General features: G+C 33.2%; 1 protein-coding gene across 3 annotated transcripts in view; it reads right to left on the bottom strand.

The window, feature by feature from the left end:
- LOC137930138 (CD63 antigen-like) overlaps nucleotides 1-20,227 on the bottom strand; it is a 42,087-nt gene extending 21,860 nt beyond the window's left edge. For all 3 annotated transcript variants that reach the window (XM_068773262.1, XM_068773263.1, XM_068773261.1), the window contains exon 1: nucleotides 20,046-20,227. In XM_068773262.1, coding sequence (XP_068629363.1) covers nucleotides 20,046-20,105 — 60 coding nt within the window. In that variant the 5' untranslated portion in view covers nucleotides 20,106-20,227. The remainder of the gene's footprint in view (nucleotides 1-20,045) is intronic.
- Nucleotides 20,228-20,743: the final 516 nt, after the last annotated feature.

The following is a 20,743-nucleotide window of genomic DNA, read 5'->3' as shown; positions in this document are numbered from 1 at the left end:
GAGCGAGCGTTGCGCACGTGCGGCGCTCATAGGTGGCTCGGTTAACGCACCGCGTTATAAATACGCGCTCGTGAATAGTTCATAACATAAACACGGACCCCGCTGAAAGGTTCGACTCATATCAACGAACGAACGTATTTATTTAAAACGCATAAAATATTTCCCTTTCATTTAGAACTGGCAGTTTGCCCGTGTTTTCGTCCGGTTATTGATTTTAATTTTATAACAAATCGCGTATTTAAACCGCGTTAGTTATATTAACAATAAATACTATAGTTGTATATTGATCTACAGATAAACAAGTCAAACTTGTAAATATGTTTTTGTGGTCATCATTTATTAAATTATTTTCTTTTGCACCTTTTTACAGTAACCTATATAAAGTATCACTCTGAAATATATTACAGTAATTTTTTTTATTAAATTGCTATATTACTATATTATTACTATCACACACGCCATGTATTATTTTTGAAACCAATGAATTTTAGACAGGGTTGTACTATAAGTAAATTGGCAGCAAATAAGTTACATATTCAACCTTTTAAAACTTTTACACCTAAAAACAATCACACTTTATATTTGTACGTATGTACACGACACGATAATTTTACAGAAATTTCAGAGCATACTTCGTTTTATTAAATACAAGCTTACACTAAAATTTCATTTTTCGAGTCATGAACATACACATCTGCACTGTCTCTTTACTTACTAATTCAACCAATTACTCTCAACGAAGGTTAATTGATATAAGCGCTCCATTTAACCTTAACGCCAGGTTTTAACGCGTCGTAAATTTGTGAATTTTTACAACAGCCGCCATAAAGCTACGTTAAATAATTTGTTTCTGTACTTCCGGAACTACAGTAATAAATCAAGCTATAAACAAAAAGGTTCGCCTTTTTTATTCGTAAATTCATGTTTAAGTTGTAAAAACAATACTCGAATGAAATATTCCTGAAGATTCCAAGTCAGCGAAGTTTAACTTCTAACGCAAGCTTATTAGAAGCTCATAGATAATCCATTTTACAACCTATTACAATTATCGTAAGTTTACAATAATAAATTTTACCACAGATAACAGTACAGAAATCGATATCTTTAACCCTAATCCTAGCCTTTACAAGTTAAATTATTCTTCTTAGCTGATTAAAGCCCGCAGCAAGGCAAAGGCCTGGTGTACACAGCGCACAGGTCCACGCACCGTACGAGTGTACACTACGCACGAGTGTACACGACACACGAGTGTACCACACGGCTCTCCACACTGCATGGGTACATAAAGTGCCCTCGCATCATTTGCTGCTAACTAATAGAGGCTTTGTGCAGCTTCACTGAAATTAAGCTCACTCAAACAGAGGTCTTAAAATTCACTCTGTACGTTCGTATTCCAATAACATTCATGACGTTGGCACGATGAGAAACTATGCCCGTGTAGGTGTAGTGTAGTGAATGAAATGATGTAGATTTAGGAAGGACTACTCGGTAGTCAGGAGAGACACGGGTATCTCTCGACCACCATCGCTTGAACGCGGGGTATCCTCCTCACTATCAGCTTGCGGTATTTATATCTCGCGACGACAGACGGATACAGGCGTAATTATATCCATTCACTACATGAAGTGCTAATAAAAAAAATATGCGATATGCGTTTGGTTTTTATTTTTTACAAAACGTGTGTTTACTCAAACACGACCCGTTTCTTAGTAAAAATGATCATATGGCGTATATCCGGAGGGTAAGGTAGAGATCGTTGACACTCGAGGGGCGTCGTACGTTTAAATATTTTAAAGGAATCCATTTATCTTGTTTTTTTACGTAATCACAAAATGTAACATGGACTTCGGTAGCATAGTTCATTTTATAGTCCTATAAAGACTTTTCTACCGCCCACATTATTCTAATATAAAAAAAAACTTGTTTCTTGATATGAATAAAAATAAATAAAAACTTAAAAGTATTTTCCTAATGAAATATTATATCATATTTTCAACTAAATTCGACCTACGAAAGCGTTCTAAATTAAACATTTATAAGCGTCATTAGTAAAAGCTTAAGGACGTAAGCTGGCATAATTTTCGCAAGACTATGTAAGCCTGGTTGAAAGGCATTGGCCTCCCTTAAAGATATCTATCTATAGGGGATGTATCATAATCGCCATGATTAGCAAACGGTTCGGAAGTCGCAGTATGCAGAGGATTTTTATGGTATGCAGAGGACGCTGCTGTTCATTCTCAGGAAACTTGTTTGTACGCAGTGGTAATCTTTTATTATTAATGCACAAAGTGTGAATTATATAAGATTGTATCCCGAGAATCCAGCTCGCCGACTATGAACTCAAATCTCAGTCATCTTCTGCTGTGCTACCGCTGCTCTTCTCTGGGGAATCCTATTCTACAGAATGAAGAAGTTTAAGGGTATAGATCTACCCTAGTTCTTATCCTATCCACTAAGCTTATTCTTATCCTATCCGTCAAGCGTGTTAATGTACCATGCCCCAGAGCGGCAACGTCTGTCATGCACTCATTGGATAATGTCCCATCCGAGGTTGCAATCCGGTTGAGATCCTTTAAAGCCAACGAAACTAATGTATTGCTGTTGGCGTGCCTATTTTAAATAAATTACATATTTATATTTTACTAAATTAAAAGTTCGCTTGAATTACAAATCATTATAAGCACCTAATTAAAATCTTGCTTTGAGTTAGATACTTTTCGCACTTTTCTTAATCTAACATATTTTAATTTTATTTGTTACTTTAAAAATCGTAATCGATCTAAATATAAAACCATGGCATTAAACGAAAAACTAAAGTTTGGCACACGACATTGTATTATTTTTACCCGTATCGTACGAACTGTTTCTCAACAAACTTATCTTCTCTATTATAAAAACAATTCCACATCGCAAAAAAATATAACGGTATGTCAATCATAGTATATTTACACAATAATATAAAGAAATAAATTCCAATTAACCTACAGGATGACTGGTTATAGCATAAAGGCTTTAAATGCAATCTTAATCAAAAAATTCGGAGAAGAGTTTCAGAAGTAATGTAACTGTTAATATAAAAAATTGTGTTTTGTATAAAGATGCTTTATCGACCGTTCTTAATGGACTTGAAGCAATTAATATTACCCTTGTACTACCAAGAGTTATTGGCCTGTCAAGTTACAACATAAAAATAAATAAATTAATATTTTGTAGTGATCATTTTATCACTGCAACAAGCCAAAAATTCTTACAAAACAAAGTCTACAGAAACAGATAGTAAATAATAAATACTTTTATTACTAGTTGGAAATTTGTAAAAGCTTTAAAGATTTTAACAGTATAAAGTATTTCCCTGTCGAAGACTTAACACCTGTAAATTAACAGAAACACAGACAGGGAACGAGAAAAAATTGAATATGAGTGGTTTATCAAAGCAAAGGAAACGCGTCGTTGACTCTCAGAGAACGCACAGCCAACGCGGCGTGTCGTAACAAACACGCAGCCGCCTGTGAAATGTGTCGCCTCGCGCACGCACCGTGTCCTTACGTCCGATGACATCATTCGCCCGACGATTTGCATTCAATTTGTTTTTAATGAACATTTTGTTTTCCAACACCTCACACGCAATAAAGATTAACGTCCATTGCCGTTCACGATATTTCGTGTAAAAATATTTCGATTAAAATTAAATAACACTAATAAAGGTTTCTAAAGTAGAATATCCTACCATATTTAGAACAGCAAAGTTAATATATTAATAATTGTAATAGAGATAAAGAAGAGACAGTCTGAATCTTTATCTCAGTAACCAGTTGAATGGAAATAGCGCAAGGCTGGTATGCCATTCAAAGATTTGCGTGTACAACGATGCCTTAAACGTCTTCTTTCACACAAAATATAAATTAAAAGGGTTTAGAAACGAAACAAAATTAGATTTTTTACTTTTTAATCTACAAAACACGTGATAATGATTCTTAGTATACAACCATATATTGGGGATGTGTAAAAATGATATTTGTAGTAATGTAAATGTCAAGAAATTTCAATAACAAACTTCTATAAACCTTGATGATATATAGTTTAAAATGAACCTTTTAAGATTGTAATTATTGCATCACTAACAGTTAATAGAAAATCATTGTAAATAATAAATGAATAATAAAACTTTGTAAGCGTATCTAAGACTTAAAGAACATGTCTTTATAAACTCCATGTTTCAAAGTTAAAACGCTTGCTACGTCAACATTTTCAAAAAAACTATAAGCTTATTGTGTAGGGTATATAAAGCGTAGGAGTTTTTTATATCTCGTAAGGCAACGGACGTGTTAAGACTGAACAGTAAAGACCAAAAGAAACAAGTTATTTTAGGGTTAAACTAGGGTATTCATAAATTAAAATTCATTAAGGTACAAAAAAGTTCCTAAAGCATATATAAGCGGTCTTTTACAGCATTTAGCGTTTAAAAAATTAAATAGCACTACGATATAAGTAAATAGCATAACTAAGAATCAGATGAACAACCCATTACGTTACGTCTCTATTGTTTTTAAAAACAATGGTAAATAGCGCCGCGACATTTTAATTTAAAAAGAAAACATTTGTAGTGTTACGCGAAATAGAATAAAGTAATAATTAATTAAGAGTAGGCGTGACTTGACTCTGCTCTTGAGAACACTTAATACAACTGAAATGTCTTAATTAGTTCTCTAGACGTGTTTTTTAATTAATTACATTATTAAAATTAATATTTTTTTTGAAATAATTAACTTGCTAGGTGGCAGCGGGCAGGCTATATAGACCCCAGATCAGATAGCCACTGGAATTTAAGGTTATGGAGTGGAGAATACACACTGGCAAACTCACGACAACCTTGTTCAGGGCGGAGGAAGACGTTGAATACAATTGGTTCTATTGGAAATCCATGGGGTATACCTTTATAATCCAATAGAGGAAGTCTTATGGCTGAAGTCCTATGATGGTACACATAACATATTTAATATAAAATGTTGATACGATTATTGGAAACAATAGTTAGAAGTAAAGAAACGTTTTATCACAATGTTTGCGTCTGTCTACGACCAATAAATAACAGCGTTAGTACAAGATTTTATTAATTTCAGATTTTTGTTTGGTTAAAGATTTACCAATTGAAATACTTAACGAGATCTCAACAGTCAAAATAGCAACATGAGTTATAGCAAAATAAATTACGAAATTAAGAACAGATTTTTTTCTTGTGACAAAAAGCTTTTAAAAATTCATAGAACTTTTAGTAAAAGGTAGGCTAGAGCTAGGGGGATATTCGGAACAAAGCTCCATTGCAACGGCGTGTAATCACTGGTTCCTCCCACTGGATGGGGGCGATAACTACCTTTACGGCAGGTCACCGACCCCACCTAGCTGCGACCTAGATTCTCTTAAAATAGACGAATGTCGTTCAACGCTTTTCGATCGACGCTCGCGGACGTAATTAACGTGCTTTTTCTATGATTGAATCCGGTAACAGCGTTATGAAATCATTAAACTGTGAAAGTGACATTACGAATCGTTTTCTTTTTTACTAATACTACTTACGGTTTCGAGCTTTTACAACATTATTTTTAAGTACTCTATTTTAAAATGGTGCTGTTTAGCAGGTTATTTAATTTTATTTGCTTATTTATATCTCTGAGTAAGTCGGTTCAGTTTGGTCGATCTACTCAGGTCTAACTAGGCCATCATCATTATCATATTAGAAACACATCAGCGGTCCACCTCGTGGTCGCTACTCAAGAACCTTTCGGCCCCTATAGTTGATGATCATGATATTATTACTAATGGAAAACTCAAAGGACGCTTCCAAAAGATCCTTCTGGAAGCCTCTAGACGAGGCTTATATCCATCAGCGGACCTCTCACGGCTGAAATGATGAAGTTTCCAGATTTAATATCTTTCAAATCGAGAAATAGGTTAATAAAAGAGCGAGTAAATTCTGTAAGTATCTATAAATTTTTATATAGGCTAACAATTGCTTAATAAAAAAATAAATGAAACTCCAAAGATTAATACAGTCGTTGTAAATGAATAAAAATTTAAAGACTAGGGGCACATATTAGTATCGTTATTGTTGACCCTCGTTATAAATTAATAAAACTAATTAAAAATACTTAACCAACACAAACTAGCGTTTGCATGTCATTGTTGTGTAATTGATGGTTTTATGAAACAATAATTGCGGGACCGTACGAGGGTTGACTGGCGTCAGCTCTTCGAAAACCAGACACTGCGGCCGAAGCCCGCATCCATCATTTTTTGACAACGAATTCACGCCAATGAAGATAAAAAGCGACAGAGTTTAAAATTAAACCATAGTTTTATTAACATGCATTGTTATTGGTTTAAAAATGTAAACGCTTTAAAAGGGAGAATGTATAGATAATTGGTCAACTTAAAAACTTATACAACATTTGAACATCTGTCCACTCACAATCATATGCACCACCACGGTGGCCAGTAGAAAATGCTTAAAGGCATTAAATCCGCCTTTAAAAATGTTAAAAAAAAATTTTTTTGAGCTTTTATACCTGTTTCCGATCACTCTGTAAAAAATGATCACTCAGATATACGATACAGTTTTCTATTGGAATGTAACAGGCGAATAACTTATGCAGACACAAATAAGCGATCCTTATTTTGAAAATAATTTTACTTACTATATTATTACTGCGTTATTTATTATTTCAGCGATCATTGCTTTGGTAAAGGTACCACACATTAATTGACAGCAAACATGCTATTTGTTCACCCATTTTATAGCTTTTACATCTATTATCAATCATGCTGTGTAGACCAACACTAAAGGGCGTCTATCTCGTTGAAATTCTATTTTCATTTCATTCGTGGAAACAATGAAATACTACAAAGAAAAGGACAAAGACGAATAGGGGAAAAAAACTAAAAATAAATATAGATAAAAGAAAAGTCGCAGAGTACAAAAGGAGAAACATCTTTTGCGTTTTAATTTTTTATTTACGGACGGATTACTTCGGACTTGCTGCGACTGAGACATCCTTTTTCAACATAGACACAAAAATAATTTCGTACAAATCTGTAGAACCGAAAGAAAGTTTGAATCCGGACTTTGGGTCTGAATAGCTCGGGATAAGTTAATCCAATAAAACTAATATAAGTTGGCACCAATACTACAAATGATTATTCTCTTGAGTAATCTTACCTCTTAGCAACAGTTTGATTTTAAATTGAAGTTACTTTTCTAGATTTAGTTTCATTCATATTTTCGAAAATTAGACAACCGAAACAAGGGAGACTAATCCTATAATCTTTGTCTCTTAGAAAGAAGATCTCTTAATTCTCCCGGGGAAAAAACACTCTAAAATCACACCGATGGTTAATTCCATCGCATTTAATATGATCCCTACAATGCCGAGGAAGTCACACGCTTTTACGAAACATTAACACTTGTCTGTTGCTATTTTATCATGAAATTCAACAAAGTGTCGAGATCCATCACCAGTTGCCTCGAAGCTGAAAAGCAAACTTCCGCAGCAAGCTCATGGATTCAGGCGTGATGAAGAAAACCACCTAGGATCTGTCTTATGACAGCCCACGTCTTATGTTGCCTCGACTAGTTGCTATCTACAACCAAAAGACAATGCTTAGTTTCGCGTCAAGGTTTGCTTTAGTCCAGCCAACCCATCTGATAGTTCCTGTGATCTCGGGGAAGTCGCTCTGTGAATCGAGCTGGATAACTAACCACGACTTAATAAAATAACACTTCAAAACAAGATCCAGATAGATCAGAACAAAAAGACGAAATTGTTTGAAAACATTTCATTATTTAAATAAATTTGCTAGCTACATCTCCACTGTGCCCGGGATACAGTAATTGCGCACCTCTTTTTGGCGGCAGAAATAAACCTAGACGGCCTCGAAAAGCGAACTGCCTAACTAATAAATCTAATGTTATTCTATTTGTTTGTCTTGTTTTGTGTCAAATACAAAAAGATGAGAACGATAACTCTTATGCTAAATCAAAACATTCTAAACGTAACAAATTAAAATACACAAATATTAATAATTTATCATATTTATATATATATAACATGAATGTGTATCTGATTTTTTTTCAATATACAGGTATTCAAATATATATATATATATATATAATTATTTTCTGGTAATCCTCAATTCATTATGATTTTTCATCAGATTCAATTATGCGAACATAGTTCTAGAATCCTTCCATGCTGATCGTATACACCTTAACCGCAAATGCGTATCGATTTGTTACAATATAAGCAAACAAATAAGGTAATCATTTACATATTTAACGTCTGATGCAAAACTCAATGATGAATGAAAAACAGCTGTTAGAAAAAACGTAATGTGCGCGGTGTTAGTCACCGCCTCAAGTATGTGAGCGGTGAGACTGGAATGGCATGATCGACAAGACGCACACGAGTTTGAGACCAGATATGTCTCTGGATAACTATTACAATGTTAAAATTAATTATTGTTCACCATATTTCTCTGCAGATTTGGTAGTGCCATATGTCCTTTGTCTGTCGCGTTCTGCGCAATAAAATAAATTGCATTTCAAGAGTAAAAAAAAAACGAAAATTACAGTGTAATTTAAAAATATGTAGTTAGGGAGATATTTCGATAGTGACCACTATATTGACATACGTATGGAACAACACAGCAATTTTGTATTAACAATGGATAGACGTTTCATCATCGACTTTTGGAATATCGCCAACCGCACGGAACAAATTATATTACTATTACTATACGCGAGCTGAATCGTTTGTCCCCTCTGCTTTCACTAAAAGTAATACGTCACAAAATAAACATGTGGGTTACTTCGATCCATGTTACGAACAACTGTAAATATTGCTCGATATAAATCGTCTGGAATCTAAGGACCTTTTGTTTCTGAAATGAAGACATCACAGACCGCCAAGCAAGGGAGACACCGTCTATCTTTGGGGATAGATAAATGCAGATCGTTTTCTACCGGTGCTACTGGAAATCTATGAGCGAGAATGTCCGAGGACTATGTCCTGCAGTGATACTATAGCTGAAACAATTATCGTGATGACGATTTAATTTATTTATTTATTGATATTATTATTCAGATAAAACCATTTATATTGACTATTCACACACAACATTTCCAGAAGATTCTTATTTGATAGAAAATAGAACTGGATGGAGTTTTTCCAAGGACACCTTTCGTATCTCATTCTTCTACATTTCGTGATCTAGTCTTAAATATATTTCTTAAAAATATTTTGCAGTTAGAGATCATATCGTCGTAATAAAACATAAACATAACTGAAACCTTTTGTCAAATTGCTTTTTATATACAATTCAAATAAATTTCTCTGCGTTGAATGTTATATAGGTCCCATAAGGTCGGCGATGAATTATCTATTATTTTAAGTTTTTTACGACAATGCTGTATCAGAAAAAACGGTATTTTTGTTGTTCTAGGCACTTCAAATTATTACATCGTCTATATAAAACATGCTCATATATAATGTATACGAGTTATGACGTTGTTACTGCTCGTAATATCAAAAAGTTTTTTGGCACTCGTGAACAATTATATCTTTGTTACTCAGTTTTCATTTTTTGTGTCGATAAATATTATTTATATCTTTTTTATAACACGTCTACATTTTTAACAAATTTTTCCTTATTAAAAACCTTTTACAATTTAGTATACAAATTTTCTCTGGCGGAGCGGTAAAAATCAATCGGTTTTTCTTAAAAATACGTAGACAGATACGACAATAATTTCCGGACCCACTAAAATTGTCAGCTCCTTTTTTATCATAGTTCAAAAATATTTGACTGACATGGACATATCGCTATTTAGTATTTATATATAAGCGTATATTTTAATTCATATGTGAAAATTAATATATATATATATATATATATATATATATATATATATATTTATCGCGCGAACGATCACGAACAGTTCAAAATGATATTAACATTGCACAATGTGCAAGTTCATCGACCGCTGAAGGTAGGAGCTGTCGGGGTGGTTACAGACAAAGAAGCTAATGGAATCATGTTTTAATCCACAAGGGCCCTACGGAGTCAGACGTCTCGAATTTCAATTGCGTCATTCGAATCTCCAGTCGGAGAACGGTCGATAACACATCTTATACAAAACACTAAAACATATTTTAAACGTAAAATAAGTTATTAGTTATAGGTTTAAAGCTTCAAAGGTGTGACAATATTAATTCACCTAATAAGCCGTTATCTTATAATAAGTCTACAGAATTAATAATTTGTAAAAATTAAATATCATATCTCTGAATTATCATGTAACAAATTCAAATGTTTCTTAAACAAAGGATCTTTTATACTGTGGAAGATTTTTAATAACGAAGCTATCTACTTGTGTTATGAATAATCGTAAGTGAATATTAGAAAAAAAAAATCTAAAATTTATTGCTTTTTTCAGATTAAGGCGCCTTTGGAACCTTCTTAGTCATGTATTTTAAGTTGAAAGAAGCCATATAAGAGGTCTTAATTGTAGTATAGAACAAATTGTATTCTGTAGCGTTCACGCTCCATGTTACTGACCACTAGGGCTACAATACTTTTGTTTTAAATTATTCTTGCGCGTTTAAACTCAAATTCGAACACTGATTTAAATTCGGGCACTACCATTGAGTTACGCACGAAATTTTAATTAATAAATATGTAAATAAACGCTACATGTAGTTCTTCCTCGATCACTGCTGATCATCCTCGCTATTGGAACGAATACAGCCTTGTGTGGTAGCTCACCTCAGCCCGCTGGTCACGTATATCGGTAACCTCTCCATCAAGGAGAAGATATGTACTCTAAATGTAAAATAAAACCACCTCCTACCAATTGTATATAGTTTTAGCATTCTTCTCATTATATATAAGTAATCGATATAAATGAATTTATTTAAGTGTTTAACACGTTGAACGCCAGACTAAATACCATGTTTAGTTCAGTGGGCCGCGACGGAACCGTGTGACTGCCATCATGTTGGATCCAAGAGGCCGCGTCGGACACCATGTGTCCGCATGCCCTCGATCACTTCAGAAGCCTCTAGGGAGCCAACGGATAGTGTTTCGACTGTTTTTACCAAGGCATGTGACCCGTGCAGCCCCGCAGAAAAATAATGGGTAAATCGCTGTTTCCGTAAGTCGCCCATTATTTTTAAGGGTTTTATTGACAATATTTGCAAAAAAACACCTTGGCGATTTTTTGACGATTTTCGATTTAATGGTGTGGCCCCAGGGGCAGTATGCTGTCGGACACATGGTGTCCGCCATGGCGTTCAACGTGTTAATAATGTGAATAAATAAATTTCATGGTAGCAAAGCAGGAAGTATAGTCTGATCGAGACGCATCACGTTGCAAGTCGATACTTACTTAATGACATCCTATCTATTCAACAGAACGACATGTTATCAAGGTGCCAAGCGCAATCGAATTCCGAAACCTATCACGACGTCTTAAGTTACAGTTTTAACGAGCAAGAAGAAATTTTAATTCATTTCACATAAGAATTGTTTTAATTTGCCTTTTTATATATGTCAATGGCATCACGTACACTACAGTTCGACGATAACGCTGACTATTCGGTAAATTATTAGAATATAAACATTCGTGTCTTAAATAAGATTTACAAATACTGACTTAATAAGATTAATTTCCAAGATCATTTTAAGTTAATCAGTTCTTTGTATGAAATTAAAACATTTAATACCTATTAATAATTATTATTGGGAACGTAATATGAAATGTGATCTCAATGCGACCCAGAGTATATATGTCTTAACCTCCACATGATAAGATAGTATAATGAAAGAGGCAATCGTATACTTAACATAAAAAATATATTTTAATTTTTCGCCTGCGCAATAATATTAAATCCTCTTTCATTATACTATACAAGTATATTTAAATAAGCTATTTTGTTGAGTTTAATAGTGTAGTCTATTGTGGTACCATAGCTCTACCTTGAATAATAAACACAAAACTTTCACAAGACGTCGAGTCTCCCGTGAACGTCTTACTTTAGAAATGATACAACGAAATAAGGGCTCACTAGGACTTTACAAAATAACGGTAAACCTTGTTGTTTATAACATCAGATGTATGTCAGTAAATATCATTACATGTGTGTTACAAGTCTAACTTAGACATTCAGGTTTATTGTTTATAGGTGTTATGTTTCAAAGAGGTGAATATATAGCTCATTTATCAGCAAAAAGATATGAAGCTTTTATAACTATTTACAGTATCTGTTTAGGTATCACTCAATGTCACGTTACATTATTTTTTTATTCGTATGTCACCGGCCAATAGCTTTTGGCTAACATATTAATTTTAATATAGTGTTCGAATTTTCAAAACACTTTTTCTTACTATATTATCATTTAGTTTTCTTTTTTATTTCTGGAAATAGTGATTTAATAAAAGAATGTACTGTACATTAATTGACAGCAAATGAGATATATAGGAGTAAGTTAATGTGCAAGAATATTCACGGTAGTGCAAGCAAAATGCTAATTGCAGCTAAAGTGCCGCCCCAACCTCCTTTTACTTACAACTTCACAACTTATCGGACCTAAGTTTGAATCAAAAGTAATTGACCACGGTATGCAAGGCCGTCCACCACAACCTTTACTAATGGTTAAACAAGGTGACTACTCTTATGTACAAAATAACGAAGATAACGGCGGGTTTATACAAAAATACGGTGATGAAGATGAACCACAATTCTTACCGTTCTTACTCTCATATGATGGTAAGCCCGTCATATTCAGCCATTCAAAACTTTTACAATAAATAAATACAAATGCGTGATGAACAATTACATCTGCCAGTTACCTTTTTTATGTCAATATGAAAAAAAAATACAAAATGGATGACCCTTTGGTTTACGAGATCAATGTTGACAATCGCTGTAAAGATTCAATCGCGAAGTATCCTTGAATATTAAATATGAGAAACTGCTATTTCACAATCGTTCGTTGCGAAATCACGATTTCACGTAGTTAAACAATCATTTACGATTATCGCTGAACAGTTATTATCCGCTAAAATCAATAGACTGCATAAACTGAACTATCAAATATAAGTTGATGCTTCATTGTCATGTCATCTGATAGACGTCCACTGCAAAACATTGGCTTCCCCCAAAGAAAGACATGAGGACTGGACTTATATCGCCCGCTGTAAGTTACCGCTTAGTAAAATATTTTTTACGTACATTTAAGTGCACATGTACTCACTTAAGTACATTCTAGAAGTCATTCTACTTAGGTATTTTAATGTGACGTATCTCTGCCATCAACAGGTGATGAATACATCTTGTTGAAAAAACTTGTATTCTATCAACATTGCTGGTAATAATAGCTATTTCAGATCTAGTATGATGATATTCTGCGCATTGATTCTAACTATATGCACGTTCTTTACTTTTAAAAATGATTTGTCCTGAACTCTAATTCTTATTGAGAGTTTGGGTGTCTAAGTTATAAAAAAGATTTATAAGTTTGTCGTAGTTTCATATCAAAGACTTTCACTGCAAAACATAGTCCTCCCCCAAAGATATCTATTAGGATACCATTGTCGCTTGGCAGGCGGTCATCGTAATGTTGTATTATGATACGCAGAAAACGCTGCTGCTCATTCTCCATAAACTTCTTTGTGAGCAGTGGCAATCCTATATAATTAATGCACAGAGTGAATAATATAAATTGTATAATATATTGTATTACAGGTTCAAACGAAAATTAATTAAAATATCAACATTTTTCAAGTAAAACAATTAGTCATATAACTTTATACTAATTGTTTTAACTGTTTTATATTGGTCTAACTCCTGTGTTAAGATCGTTTGTAAAAGTGATTAAAAATCCGAACATGTTTAATATGGACTCTTTTTAGATCTGGAACCTTTTGGAAACCTCATAGCTTCAGCTTTATCGTAAAATAAGGTTTGTCATTATGGAGAGGAGACCACAGATCGATAAGGGTCGTCGGGAAACGCTGCAAGCAGGTAACTTCCGCAGGTCTTTTAGATTGTATGTGGAAGACTTATAATCAGTCGAAGTCCTATGGCTGAAATTGTTATGATTATACAGGTCAACTTGGCACTAGTGTCTATCAAATTCGTTTCTTCTGGCCTTTTTTTTCTTGACATACACAAGTGATTACTGTAAAAGAGTGTTGTATACGTTTGTGTATATATATTACAATCAAATATCGCTGTCGGGCGCCTTATCGGCGTCTTGCGTCCCCATGACTTCATTCGCTCATCGCTTACCATACAAATTGTGTGTTTTTATTACGGATGTAACGATTAAACGTATATAAATTCTTATGTACCTACATATTGCATTTGGAGGTCTATATAAGTGAGTCATACACATTTTTGACAAATTTGAACTTTATGAACCTATTTAGCAGCGCCTAACTTAGCACGTAAGTTACCATCAGTTGAGCAACCGCTGCATTTCAGTAAATGGTACATTTTTCGAATTTTAAAAGATAAATGCAAACTTATAATGCAAATTAATTAATACAATGTGAATAGAAGAAATGAAATATTTTTTTATTTAGATCTATTCCTTTTATTCTATTAACAACATTATTCCGCAAAAATACGATTGAATATAGCCTTGTTAAGTATGATGTAGTTAAGACGCTGAAAACAGATCGCCTCTAACAGGACCTATTTGAAATCTATGGATAAGCCCAATGTCCAGTAGTGGACATCCTAGCGCTGAAATCATAAAGATAATGTAAGCCTTAAAGTACAATACATTTAAAATCTCATTTCCGTGACAATTTTAACATTGTTACATAATACATATATTAATCTTAAACTTAGTAACAGAATATTCAAATAATTGAATAATAATAAACGAGTAATATTACGAGACGCAGCTAATTTGTTCGCGTGCAGCGACAAATAAAAAAAAAATAGGTTTTTCCACGAAACGTCTGAAATATCATTGAAGTCTGCAACATTAATCAATCAAAACAATTTTAACCATTCCGTTCATTATCATAACCACAGATACAATTTATTACACCACTTTCGTGGATTTTTATTTTCGTTACAATGTTTTTCTATTGAATATTTTAAACTGGTTTCTATGGTAACGTATTCTCTTAACACAATCAAGTTTCATAGCCATGTTTGCGAATATAAAATAAAATTTAAATATGTCGAACTAAGCTATGTATAATCCAATCTGAAGGAAATAAAGTTATTTATTGTATTGGGTTTATCCCCGTTCTATTGCATCATATTTACCCACGTCATATTGAAATTCAAAATATCTTTGTTAGAGTAATTGACGCTTAGATCACTTTGGAATCTTCATTTCATCATCATTATATAAGCCGATAGGCAACCCGCTGCAAGGCATAAGCCTACACCCAGAGATCACCACGATGGCTGATATTGCGCTACCCGCAGTCAGAGACTACCCAAGATCATAACTAACGGCCATACATCGGTCAACGGCCATCAGTTGCAAAATTGATGTACCTCGCCTACTGTCACTTCAAAGTAATTAATCGTTAATTATTTTATACATTACTAGCTGATCCCGCAAACGTTGTTTTGCAAAAAAAAATTAAAGTTTTTAATTAACAAATGTAAGATAAGGGTTGATCGTAGAGGGGTGAAAATTTAGGTTTGTATGTATTTTTGTATGCTGTATCATAATAAAATAAAAACCAAAAAAATTGTCTAAAAAATTAAAAATAAAATTTAGGGGTGGACCACCCTTATCACTTAGGGGTATGGAAAATAGATAGTAGCCGATTCTCAGACATACTGAATACGCATGTAAAATTTGGTAAAAATCGGTCAAGCCGTTTCGAAGGAGTTCAAGTTCGAACACTGTGACACGAGAATTCTATATATTAGATATAAAAAATCAACGTAGTCATTCAGTAAGTTACCATCAGACTAGAACGATGATCTTCTAAGAGGCGACCAAAAATCCAACAATTACATAACCGTATTCAAATTATACAAATCAAACTGTTGGTATATTTTTTCGATTGTTACCGAACAGGTTTTTAAAATCGGGTTGCGTTTAACAAAATAGATTCCCGCGTACCAAACAAGATATATTTAAAAGCATCTCGGGCGCCGGTGCGGCGACGTGGTCGAAGCGATGATGTCACCGCTACAGGCAAGTCGGTTATAGAGGAGCTGCCGCGAATTTTACTTACTGCTATAACGTTATACCTTAAATAACAAAATTATATTACGTAACGTTATTTATTTACTCTTTATTCTTTGACATAAAAGTAAATCACATGTAGTAGGCAAAATGTAGTACAAAGGTGATATAGTAAAACCACGATTTCTTAGACAACCATTATTGCCTATGCTATAACATGTGGTACAGGATATAGCGTAGCAATATATATAGCAGACTTTTTAGTTATAACATGCTATATCATCGAGAAATGTAGATATTAAAAAAAACATTTATGGCAAAGAATACGCTTTTGATTGTTGAAGAACTTTTCAGGAAAATAGTTTATTTTTAATATTAACAATTGCCTATTGAACATTACATCTGCTATTAATTTTAATGCCAATAATTTTAACTTCTTACAAACAATATATTCACTATGTATTGTATATTATAATAATACAATTCTTAAGATCATAATTAAATTGTTTAGTACAGGAAAAAAATATATTGAGAAATATTTAAATTAGGTGCGACTTTTAGTATTGGATCGATAAGGAAGGTAATAAGGATAAATTTTCCACCTACCCTCGCCTTGGAAACGTCACGTCGCGCATATGATTTCCTTGAGACTGTAATATTTCCTTGACATACTTTTTGACTTTTAAGTGTGAATAAGGCTTTGTTTAAAGGTACTGTTCCGTGGTCTTTGCTCCGGGATCTTAAGCTCCAACGGCTATCTATTCTATACGCTATCTGACAAGATTTATTTTCTATAGTTGACTAACGCGACTTCAATTTATTCTAGTACAAAAAAGCTTCTTTATAACAAAATATTCTACACCTAAAACAGTATGTGTGTGTTTGTGTGCGTGTGTGTGTTAGTGCGTTCATAATAAATACATTTATCTTGTTTAAAAAAATAAAATATGATTTTGGGTCGAACATAATTTTTCTTAGGAAAAAATACCATTTATCCCATATAGTATATATCAAATTCTAATGCGTATATAAGAATAAATAGCCAGGTCGTAGGTTCTATCCATGCTTAAATATTAAAATAGTAAAAAAAGTCAACATTATCTTCGTAAAACATATGAAATTCAAATTAAATATTTTTTATAGCCAGCATTCAAAATTCAAAAATTGTCATTATGTAAGAGAACTAATACCCGGCTAGACACACGATAATAAAGCTCCTTTCAATCCACTAAGCACGTCACTTGCAGAGTCAATGCGTCATGAATTTGTACCGTGACGGAAGACAAAACAACTCACCACAAAGGTTACTCATGAATATTAAGCAAAGAGCACGAGTTTCCGAACCATTTATTATTCAATAATTCTACCTGTTGCCCCAGGTGTACGGGGGTGACGCGGTGTGGGAAGGGACGCCATCACGCGATGCCGGCAGCGACAAATTAATAGCTTATTAAGGCAACTAAAATGTCCCAAGATATTACTACATGATGATAGATATGGGACAAACATATACACATAGATATACTGTCTAATATGTGAAAATAGTTATGCATATTATTGTTTATAGAACACACGTTAAACTTTCGATTATTTATAAACTTGACTATATTTTAATTTTGTGAATAAAAACCCATGGTAGGCGTAATACGCTGGAAATCGTGTACCAAAAAGGCACTCTTTGGGACCTTTGCGCCTAGCGACTTCATAAATCAATGTATGCCACCTAAAAGTTTCGCGAGTTCTCAATATAGTAAAACAATATGTCGGTACTTAGGTTGTTTCACTGAAGTAGTTCGATAGCTCACTCTGATATCTCTCCTAGAACTACCAAAACGTCAGGGGTTAGTCACTTCAAACTAGGTAAAACCGTAAATCATGCAAACAATAGGCCAATTAAAAAATCTAACAAAGGTTGATTTGTCTCTATTTAATCTTTTTCCTTGTTTTTTCTCTAGCTATTTGGCTAGAGGAAAATTTTGTATTGAAAGAGATTAACATTACGAGATTGGAAGGTTCCAGAAGATCGGAAGACGCTGGGATATACACTGTTTCCTATTTATCCTAGTTTTTTTTTGGAAATCTATAGGGCAGACCTATGTCCAGCACTAACCATCCTACGCCTGAATTGATGATGAAGTAAGATGTTTCATATATTACTACCGTATGAAAGCCATGGAAATTTACTCTAAGGTAATAAGTATTGATCCTGATAAATTGTATTTTGTATTGCAAAATCTCGTGAAGAAGCATATTGATTTAAACAAAATATTACTAGATAGGACTCTGTGTCTTCACTTTCTGGAAAAACAATTTTAAAGTGCCTAGGCCTAAAAGCCATTATAAATTATATTTTCGGAATAGAAAAATAGATGCTGTCATTTATAACGACTAAACATGAAACTCAAAGTAATCTCTCATTAACATAATACCCTAGTTAAATGTCTCAGTTGTATTTTAAAAACAAACTATCATTTCCAACTTTGATAATAATTTTAATGAAACGTATAAAAAATTAAATTGTGATACAATCACAATTTAATTTTTTATGAGGGGAAAATTAAGTGTTTCAATTGTTCAGTGATTACAATCCATAAGCCATAAGATTTATCTTTACAGACATTCAATGCCAGAAATATTCTTTCGAAAAATATTCCCCGCTGATTACTCGTCTTGAATAATGTTCACTAACTATTAAAACGAGTGATGTCATATTTACTGACCAACATTGAGTCAGTACCTATTTGGGAGTACGTACTAAAAATCATTCTGACGACACGCTTGAGTCACTAGTGTTGCAGCGTTCAGAGGAATCGATTATTTGAATCGATACTACAGTTTACACTTATCGAAACGTAAACGATCGAAACAAATCTATAACCTAGTTTTTAGTTCTAAATCTAAATGTTCATACAGATTACGTTAACTTTAACTTAGACTCATAGATCTGAGTTCGACGAAGACCTTAAACCGTAAACATTAACAGCAAAGAACAACACTAAATACAACCCTTACAAAGCAAGCACATATAACATCTATCATTTAGAACACATAGCGAAAGTACACTTTATTAGGAAAAATCTTCATCAACTATAGTTAAAGATAGTTAAAGAATGTCTTAAGCAATTTTCTGGACTTTAGGTTAAATGCTTACTAAAGACTATATAGTTATTTTTACACAAAATTTTTCTAGTTGCTAAACGAATATCTTCTATATGCAACATTATAATTTTGATATACAGAATAAAAATGTATTGAAGAATCAAAACACATCCTATATGAAACATGGCATATTTTCTTAGTAACCAGATTACCGTTAATATTTAAAATTATACAAGAGTTACAATACAAAACATTTGAATTGAAAACTCAAAACGGGCATATTCATTATTAAATTAATTTTTACGTTATAATAAAATTTAAATATAAAAAAGGCAGTTCGGAGCTAGATAAATGTCATTATAACAAATTTATTCGACACAATCTAAAATAATCATGCAGTAATTTGTAATAGGATGATATAAGTAATAATTGTGGTCTGTAACTATATTAAATTTCAAATCAGTCTATAACCGATCTTTAAATTTTATCAAGCGGTGTGCTGATGAATAAAATAAAACGCACGTAGCGTATAATTAAGAAAATAAATTATTAGGAGCCAAATATAAAGGAACTTAAACTTTACTCAATAGCTATAAGGGATATTAGGTATTTTCAAAAATGAAGCAGCCACGTAGGGCGTTTGTTTCCACTGTCCGTTGACCACAGCCAGCGATCTAGCGGCACGAAACCAAACCGGTTATCCCGCCCTTTGTAGTACTCACCGCCACAACCAGGTTGAAGAAAAACAGCACATATTTCACGAAACTCGTTCCACACCCCATTTTGATTACACTGCAAGTCACACAATAAACTTCACCAGTTGAGATCACTCACAGATTTACTTGTTTACTTGTTCGTTAGTTGAGCGTAAACTTACTTCTACGGCGAATCGAAAGTAACTAAATGAAAATAAAGGGGAGATCGCGATGGCGACGCTGCTACTGTGTTGCCACACGAAAAATAATACATTCCCCATTAGGAACATTAAAGTTAACAATTTCAGCTTTTGCCTTCTTTTCTTAATTTTTTATTTTGAATTTGGTATCTTCCTATAATTTGTTAGTTAAATAATCTCACCATGTTTGTAAGAGTACTAATCATCTACTTTTATTCTATTTACATTAAAAGTATTAGCTTTTAATTTATAATAATTGATATGTGTAAATATATTTAGATATATATATATATCTGAATATATTTACATATATCAATATGTATTGTATATATGTATTGGTATTATTTTGTTACATTTCTTTGTAGCAGTTTCCTAAAATATGTGTAAAATTTTGTAGTAGTCATAACGTTATACGCACGTTCCCTCGTTGCCCCGCACGTACTCACATACAATTGCTTCCCCTCATTCACCTATTGGCGCTCCTTGTCGCACACATTAAATTTGTATACTCCTTGCATCTCACTC

This window comes from Battus philenor, unplaced genomic scaffold (assembly GCF_028537555.1).
Source record: "Battus philenor isolate CCGP_79_NKW_IND1 unplaced genomic scaffold, ilBatPhil1.0.hap1 SCAF_6, whole genome shotgun sequence".
NCBI lineage: Eukaryota > Metazoa > Arthropoda > Insecta > Lepidoptera > Papilionidae > Battus > Battus philenor.
Note: the sequence above shows the minus strand (reverse complement) of the source record. Positions and strands in the feature narration are given on the sequence as shown.